The sequence below is a fragment of the Argiope bruennichi genome, chromosome 9 (assembly GCF_947563725.1).
Source record: "Argiope bruennichi chromosome 9, qqArgBrue1.1, whole genome shotgun sequence".
NCBI classification, from domain to species: domain Eukaryota; kingdom Metazoa; phylum Arthropoda; class Arachnida; order Araneae; family Araneidae; genus Argiope; species Argiope bruennichi.
In genome coordinates, this window is record NC_079159.1 from 123534696 (window position 1) to 123544223 (window position 9528).

Genomic DNA, 9528 nt, shown 5'->3' on the forward strand with positions numbered 1-9528 from the left:
TTTCAACTGATCAGACCAATCTGCTTATTTTTCTTTAAAACATAAAAAGGTTAAATGTATATTTAACAGGATAACAAAAACAAATTGTTCACCATCTTTGAATTCCAATGACGTTCGTACATTTTTCAAGTCACAAGAAGTATGACATAATATATATACCCTTCGAGATAGCATTCCCAATATTTCAATAAACCACAATGCACACTGTTGAAGAGGAAATGAAAAAAGCCATTAAGTGTTATCTTAATACCTATATGTGGCACCCCTCTAAAAGTTTTCCTTGCGCATCTCAAGAAAATTAAGCAATTTTTAAGAACTGTTTTTCAAAATTAAGCACTTTTAAGATGCTTCAAAATGGTTTTCAAATCTACTTTTCACTTTCATGACATTACACACACCTGCAATATAATTCTTTAGACATCCACTTCACATTAACACTCATGTTTGTATGTAGATATAATTTTTTTCTCCACATCTTTTGGCTTACTTATGTGCATATATATGAAAATGTCAAAATTAGAGTTCCATCCTACTTTTAATCCACTTATTTTAAAGACTTTTAATAAGATCTTTGGAATTTCGGTTTGTATTAAGATCAAATTTCATTAATAACTGAAATCTGTTGCATACTAACAATTTTTTAATTTAAGTTAAATTTTTTCCAATGAAATAAGCATAATTTATTTTTATAATTACCATAAACTATTCCCTTAAAAAGAACTGAAACTTCTATTTCATCATTATTATTTCGGACCAATATATTATGATATTCTAAGAATAATTGATAGTTAGTAAATTAATTAAGGACTCTAGACACTGTGTAAAGGAGGATATTGAAATTCATAACATGACATGTTGAATAAATGCTCTGAGTTTGGATGACATTGAGAAAAGAGGACTTAAGGCAAGAAGGACTTAAAAAAAGAAAGAAATATTATTGTAAATGTTGCTGGAGGATCATGAATATGATGAGTGTTTAGTATTTGAAAGAGACCGGAAAACAATTTCATAGCAAGGGCAATAGGTACCTGGGAATATCATTTCATTTTTTTAATAATCATAGATGGCATTATTTTTTTATCCCTTCAAGATTATTTAATTTAAAAAACATAAAAAAAATAAAAGTTTTGTTCCAATCATGATCGGGCATTAAAACATTCTTGCCCCTAAGATATACCACCACTGGGAAAGCGTAATATAAATACTAGAAAGGTTTTTATGGAATAAGGACAATAGATAGCTTCTCTCAGTTTCTTAAAATAACCAGTACATCAAACTTTCCATCTGATGGCAAATTAGTTTTCAATTGTTTAAATCTTCAAGTATTTTAAATTATTTTCACAAAATGAAAAAAATATTTTAAATATAAGAGGGAGAGTTAAAAAATAAAGGGACAGGTGGCAAATGTTGAGAAAAGGTTAAAAAATAAAGGTTGAGAAAAGGTGCATTTTATATCGCATCAATGACTTCTTCATGAGTTGTAAAACTTTTTCTCTGAAGTGTTTTCTTCAATTGAACATATGAAACTACCAAACATATTGAAATTGCTTAGAACCAGGTCTGGACAGCATGATGGTTGTTCTAGCACTTTCAGTTCCAACCCCTTTATTGTTTCAGCTGTCCTTTGGACAGAATGTGGCCCAATGGGTGGCTACATTCTGCCAAACTGAAGTTCTGTGGCATTATCTTGCTGCAGGATGTTAGCAGATATTATTTACTCGACATTTGAATCTGATTGCAGGTTTCAATTTAGTTCCCAAAACACCACAGTGGTTCTCACTGTTTACAGTTTCGCCTCTTGGAATGAAATAAGTGGCTACTACGTCTTCGTGTCAAAGAATTGTGTTAGCATAATCTTACCAGCTGATGGTTGACATTTAAATGTCTTAATTTCTGTTGATGACGGGTGTTGCATTATATGAATAATTTTTGACAAAATCAAATGTTTAATCAGTTAATACCCTCTGTAAACAAAAAGCGAATCACTGCCCCCATTTCCTCCCTGGTGCTGATCCAGGGAGGAAAACAATCTGTTACACTCCAATGACTAACACAGGAATAAGAGTGACACATTGTATAGAAGTGTGGCCAGCAGCACTAATTCAGTGATGGATACTAACAGGGTTACCAAACCATGGAAAAGAAATTGCAAAAGTCCCTTTACTTTCCTTCGTATTATATATATATATAAATTTTGCCTCAATAATTTAGAACCTTTTTTTAATATTAAAATTGGTTGTAGGGGACTTGCAAACAAATTATAAACCAATGATAATGGTGATAATTGATTGTATGATAAATAAAGACAAATTCTGAAGAGCTTGCAACAATATCAGTTCAAAGGGTAAAATAATGTTATATTTTATCAATGATCTCTAACATTAAAAAATATGAATGTGCATGTATGTGTGCTTTAGAGGGAAGAAAGGCCATTAGATTTAGAGCTATCAAATTTAGTACAAGCAAACTTTGGTAGGTTTGATTAGAATTTTTAAAAATTAAAAATTATACAAGATTTAGTGTTATTCTATAATAACTCTTGCAAATATTATTGTGCAAATTTCATTTTTACAACATTAAAATTTTTTTAATAACATCAATTTAATTTTGATAATTTTTAAATATAGATTTCATAGTTACAAAGAAATTCATAAAATTCATTCCCTTTTCATAATAATTATAAGACAATGTTAGACACAAGAACTTTATAATTGATATTCATATACATTATCACCTCAAAATAATGATAATCATTATAATACAACACAGTTTAATTTTCCATACTCTGGGCAATTCTTTTTCTAATTTCTTCTTCCAAGTCTTCAGGTGGTTTTCCTTCCCATTTCACATTTCCATTGACATCAACAAAATAACAAACATTTCTAGGATCATTTAAAGCCTTTTCAATGGTACCATCTAAGTTTTCATAAGTTATGCATATTGCTATTTTCTCCTGGAAAAGAAAATGAGAGAATTTAACACAAAATGTTTGTTCTCCTTATTATATATCTTTAAGATTACATAGGCTATTTCAAACTCACAAAATTGCCAATTATTCTAAAACATTAAGCTCTGAGCAGTATAACTGCCAATTGCATTATCATATTTCTATATCCAAATTGTGCAAAATAGAATTTTAAAGGAATATAAGGATCAAGGTTTGCTGCACATAGCCACTGCCAAATTTATTATTTGCATTAGTGAATAAATTCACTATAATCACTAATTTATTTAATTTTTGCACTAATATTTAAATGCATCAGCCAATAAACATTACCTGCCTTTTAGTGCTTTCAACCTTTAAAGATAATGCTGAAATTTTTTTTTTTTCAAAAAAAAAAAAAACTGAAAAATTTTAATATCTGGTAGTCTTGACTTCTAGTAGTTAGTATGTCCCTGCTCTCATTTTCTCCTCTAATACTTTTTCAAATCAATAACATGATTTGAAAGAAAGTAAAACTGAAGAATAGCATATAGTTCCAGAAGTCTTTAATGCTAATGCATTAACATTTCAATGACACATAGAAGCTATCATTTGAAAATGATTGTTCCACTCTTAGCAATAAGTTTAATGTCACACAACTTACTACATAAAAACAAAAATCAAATTATTTAATTTTCTTAATTATTAAACTATACATCATGAATTAAAAAAGAAATGAAAATTTTTAGTTATGTAGAAATATACCACTCCAAAGTAATACATAATATTATAAATTATAGTGCAGCAACATCATTCTTAAGAATAAATGGAAATTATTCTCTTTAGAAACAGCCATGAATAAGGAAATTATCTGGATGGTTACCAAAGATAATTATGTTAAAAGTTTTCATATTAAGTAGGTTGTACAATTGAAATAATTTTATTTTGCATTATCATTTTAGATTAAACATATAAAATAATACTAACATTTAATAATTTACACAATGTAGTAATTGTAGGGACTAATATTTTGGAGTAATGGTAGAGAGATATTTTGGTAGAGACAAATACTGAATGCAAAATGAAAAAAATTACACGACATAAATCATACTGGCTATGGATATGCTAAAAATTGTGTACTTATAAAAACAAAAGCTTGACAATCATATTCATTCAAGAAATTTTTCTTAAAAAATCATAATTATCTTAAAAATATCTATTTGTTTTCAATATTATAAATGGCTATGCATAAAACAAAGTTTTTTTTTTTTTTTTTTTTTTTTTTTTTTTTTTTACCTTTTGTTTTTTAACTATTTCTTCAATCTTCATTTTAGTTTTTTGTTCTTTAAGTTTTCTTTCTTCTTCAAGTTGTAAAAGTTCTATTTGTTTTTCTTGAAATAATTTTTCCATAGTTTCTTCTCTATAAAAAAAAAAAGCTGTAATTAATAAAGTAAATTTATTTACAAGGGTTTTAATGAAAAGAAATAAAGAATTGTTAGGAATATATAATGTTTCTTCCCTGTGCAATAAGTCAAGTAAGGAAGATGAGATATAAGTAGCTGAGTAAAGTTTTTCTCCTATGAGTTCTCTCTGTGGTTTGTACTGTTACAGTTGTTTATTACTAATTTGCCACTTGTGCGCATTTTATTGCAGTTGCTGTTCTGATATTTGTTTCAGCTTTGTGGCTACTGCTACAGTGAATTTGTACTTCCATGCTGAATAAAGTATCATTATTTGTCACAGAACCAATTGGATTTTTCATCAAATAATCTATGCATAGATCTCAGAAAAATAAACATAATAGCATTAAGAAATGATAATTGATTGTATAAAATAACAGCTTTGTTAAAAACACATACAGATTAAAAGAATAAACATATTTTTAGGACTAAAGTTAGTAGATCTATTCATAAAGCTTAAATAAATATGTAAGAATCTACTTAGTATACAATATAGAATTCTTTTATCCATCTATCGAATAAATTTTTCTGCCACTATTCTAATGACAGCCAAAAATGAACCATTTTAAATATTCCAAGTGAAATTATTTAGAAATTTCTTGCAAATCCATTTTGTACCAATTTACATCACCATAGCTAAAAATACACAAATTCTAAGAAAAATGATATTTTGTGCAATAATTGTTGTTGCTTGAAAAGTACCAAAGAAAATTAAAGATGATTTAAAAAATGGCAAATGTCTCAATATTTAAAAGTTATACAAGGTGCCATTCATAAAATAACTTTACTAAAATCTTTCAGCAACCAAAACAGCAAATGTCATAAAGAAATCTATATCAAGAAGCAATTGAATAAGAAACATCATTCAACTACTATGACCAAGAAAAATAATTTTATGACCATCTGCATATTAAATAGAGATCAACAGAATACATTTATATAAATGGTAAATAATTCTTGAGTGTGAAAAAGAAAAATTATTACAGGAGGAGGGGGATAGGAATCCAAGGGGGAAAAAAGAGGCGATCACTGGAATTCAGTTGAGAATACAAAAGAATATATTGTAGGAGAAAGGCAAATTCATGTAATTTTACATTTACAGGCACTAATAAAAATTCCTTATTAAATAATAGAAAAAAACTAGGGGTTGTCAAACTGCACTATGAAATAAGAATTTCATATTCTTGATTTTTACACACTATTTTTCAGAAAAATGTTATTACATTTGTCTATACTAATGATAAAGATGAGTGTGCATGTACTGACACTTAGCACACCAGACCTACATCTATGAAATTTGATACATATTTAGCTTGGTAAGTGGGAATGTGCAACTCAGATCAATTTATTTGAAATTTTAATCAAAATTTGAATTAATTAAAAATTAAGCTGAATTTTGGAATTTCTCCATAATAACTTCTGCTAATATTATTGCATAAAAATGAATTTTACACTGTTTTAAAATATAAAAAAATTGCTCCTTTAATAATATTAATGTGGAATCTTTACTAAATTTTGGTAAATTTAAAAAATATATATATATTTTCACCTAATTTCTAACAACAGATTACATTGTTACCCTAAAATTCAAACCATTTTTATTGTGACTTTAAATACTTAATCATGGAGTTTTATTCCATTGTTGAAAGCTAAGGAAGAAGAATTATGTTTAATATCTACATAGTTTGCATGATAAATAAAAAAGTGAAGTTACAATATTTAGAACATAGATGAGCCAGATATTTACTTTTGACTATTAATAGTGGTAATGATGTTATGAGATTGGTCTCTATTATAAAGGTCCATGTAAACAAAAAGCAGAACTAAAACAAGACAATTAAAATAATATGACTTTAATTTTAAACAATCTGAAGAAATCATGGATATGAAGTTACATCTAAAGAATTTATCAAAACAACCATAACCAATATTCTTGGCAAACCAGCTGGTCATTTAAGGTGACTAGAGGAATAATATATTTTTTTTTTAAAGCCTAACAATTTAAATAAGAAATGTAGCATAGAAACAAATACATTGATAAAATATTATATTCCAGGTAGAATATTAAATCAGCAATAATACAAAATACAGAACCCATACAGCAGATAGGTTTCAAAAATTTATAGGAAAGAAAAAAAATTTTATGATAAATTACAACATTTTTTTCCCCTTTATTGAAGAATTAGTCCACTGATTTTAATAAAATATTAATAATCATTATGTTATAAAAGGAATACTTGTTGCACATTTAGGAAAAAATTATAATTCCCATATAAAGCATAATTATATACTCTTTGTTTATATTCCATTTATACAATTTTTGATTTCATACTCAATTACTTTATTACTTATGTTCATTATTCAAATTTTGAATTAAATCTGCCAAAGGGTTGATCATCTGTCACTTTTGGAGCCATGTAAATGCAATAACTCAAAATTGCAATGGTTAAAATCAATAAAATTTGGTATGCTAACTTGTGAATACAACTATAGTTCTATGTCAATGCTCAAAACTCAGAAAAAATGCTTGTTCAAGCCAAAGATCAACATTTCTTAACTATTAATCTCCAATGCTATGTATGGCATTCCTACTTTATCTAAGGTCCACAATTTCATGCAGCGGAGGGGGGGGGGGGAGTATGCATAAAAGTTTCAGGGAAATCAATCCCTCTGGTTTTATTTATCCTCACAATGCAATTATTTTGATAAGCAATTAAAATTAAGAACTGTAATCTCAGTACATGTCTGTCTATATTGAATATATATATTGTTTGAATAAAAAATTTAATTTATGTGTTATGTGTGTATGTGAGCAATGCAGCGTCATTGTAACAATGGCAGTTGAATGGCAATTGTTAATAATATTAATCAAATAATTTATCCAAATGATATAAATTTATGAAACACCTGCAAAGTTTAATTTTAATAATAGAAATTTTTTGTAATAATGATAGTAAAAATTATATTTAATATCAACTATTCATATTGATTTTATTTCATACTGATTACAGATCTATAAATTTACCTTAATTTCTGTAATCTTTCATTTTCTTTTTTATTTTCTTCAAGTAACAAAAGAAATTTTTCTTCCTCCAATCTTTGATTTTCAACTGTGTGACCTTCATCTCTAGATTTTTGAGCTAATTCTTCTTTAAACAGTTTCCTGCAATATTCACAAAACATTCCATTATAATAAAAATAAAACAACTTTTCACTTAAGTAGCAATATAATAAAAGCAAACTGTGTAACAATTTACCAAACACAATTTTTTTTTCCCTGTAAGATTTGTATAAGCAAAGTAAATAGATGCTTTTTTTCTTCTCGTAAGTTAGAAGCGCTTATAAGTTAACACATTATGGTGAGTTTCGGCTCTTTCACTGTTAATTAATAAGCACCCAAAAAAGTTTAGTGTATAGTTCACAATTATAATGAGTCATGTCAATTTTGACTCATGATGATTTAAGGTATTTTTAAGAAGTATTGTGTTATACAAAAAGTTTTAAGCACCCACAAAAATGTTTTTTTTTTTTTTTTTTTTTTTTTTCCTTTTTCAAGTAACTTTCAAGCAGTTTGTATGAAACCTGCTATGATAAAGAATTCTAAATATATTAGACAGTCATTCATTTTACAAATGTAGATATAAAATCAAGAATTATTAAATTTCTTAAATCTAACACAATGAATAAAATTATGCTAAAAGACTTACTACTAAATTCTGGATTAAGACATATAACCTGGGAAGAACATAAATTTTGTATATTAAATAGGCTGCCCCATCCTTTTTTTTATATATATATAAATTCAGATTTACATCATTTGTAGAACAATAATAAGAATTGCTGTATCCAAAGAAACTGACATCACTTTAAGAGAAAGACACATACTTAAATTCTGACTATTCATATAATGAGTTAAAGGTAAAATTTTTGCATGATAATATACATTATGACAATCATGAATATAAAATAGTATGAACATTGTCAGTACTTAACTCATAGAATTTACTATCCCTTATATAAATTCGTAAACATAATTAAGGAATGATTATTATTCAGATGATATTGATTTGAAAGCCTATGTCTTAAAAAGTATTTTTACAAATTGAAATTTTAAGCTAATATAAATAATTAGCATGGCCGGCAAAAATTGATGAAAAATCTGTACTGTGTCTTTAGTTTCACCATAAAATTATCAATCTCTTTACTTTCTCAACGGCTTTACACATATGAGATGTAGCAAACTTGAGTCATTTTCAAACAAGTCAGCATTTAGTACAAATGGTAATAACTATGGAAAACAACATACCGCAACGACTCAATTTTCCTGTAATATTCATCCAGCAAATCTTCAATTAGTTGTTTCTCGTCAGGAGGTACATAAGGGTGTTCTGGAATTCTGAAAAGTTTTGATGGAGCCATAGGCAACCATCGAGGCTTTCTTATCGGTATTTTCTTCCATCTCAGCTGTACAAATATATATGGCACATTACAACGAACTTCATGAAGTTTCAAAATACTGGGTAAATATGATCGGTAAAGAAAAGACATGCTTCGATTTTTTAATGCAGACTTAAGAGAATATGAGGATAAAATAATTTAAATGAAAAGAATTAATTTATTTTAACATGCTGCCTAAATGCGAATATTTAAGTGTATAAAATGCGTTTAGTTTTAGATTATTTTATATTCAAACAGGGAATATATCCTATCTTAAATTTTCAAATAAGATATAAAATCACGGACTATGTTTAAAAAATATTACAAGAATACCTTAGCGTTTTAATTAATTTATTTATTTTTTGAGCTTTGCACTTAGAAAAAATCTAATGTTTTGGTTTTGACTCATTTAGGAAGTAGAGTTGAGATGAAAATATTTTATTTCAATGAAATCATTTTAAAATATATTATTATCAGATCTCAAATTTTCAGTACACAAAAAAATATCTTGATATATATATATATATATATATATATATATATATATATATATATATATATATATATATATATATATATATATATATATATATATATATATATATATATATATATATATATATATATATATATATATATATATATATCAAGGATTCTTTTTTAATATTTTTTAATAATTTTTTTGGTTTAATTTTTATTTGATTTTTG

The 9528-nt window shown here is 26.6% G+C and overlaps 1 protein-coding gene across 1 annotated transcript; it reads right to left on the reverse strand.

The window, feature by feature from the left end:
* Positions 1-2690: 2690 nt before the first annotated feature.
* On the reverse strand, positions 2691-9232 carry LOC129984245 (probable 28S ribosomal protein S26, mitochondrial). The gene is made up of 4 exons (XM_056094079.1): positions 8690-9232; positions 7409-7546; positions 4220-4343; positions 2691-2953 (listed from the first exon to the last, which is right to left on the reverse strand). The coding sequence occupies exons 1-4, from the start codon at positions 8929-8931 to the stop codon at positions 2771-2773; spliced, it is 687 nt and encodes a 228-aa protein (XP_055950054.1). The 5' UTR covers positions 8932-9232; the 3' UTR covers positions 2691-2770.
* Positions 9233-9528: the final 296 nt, after the last annotated feature.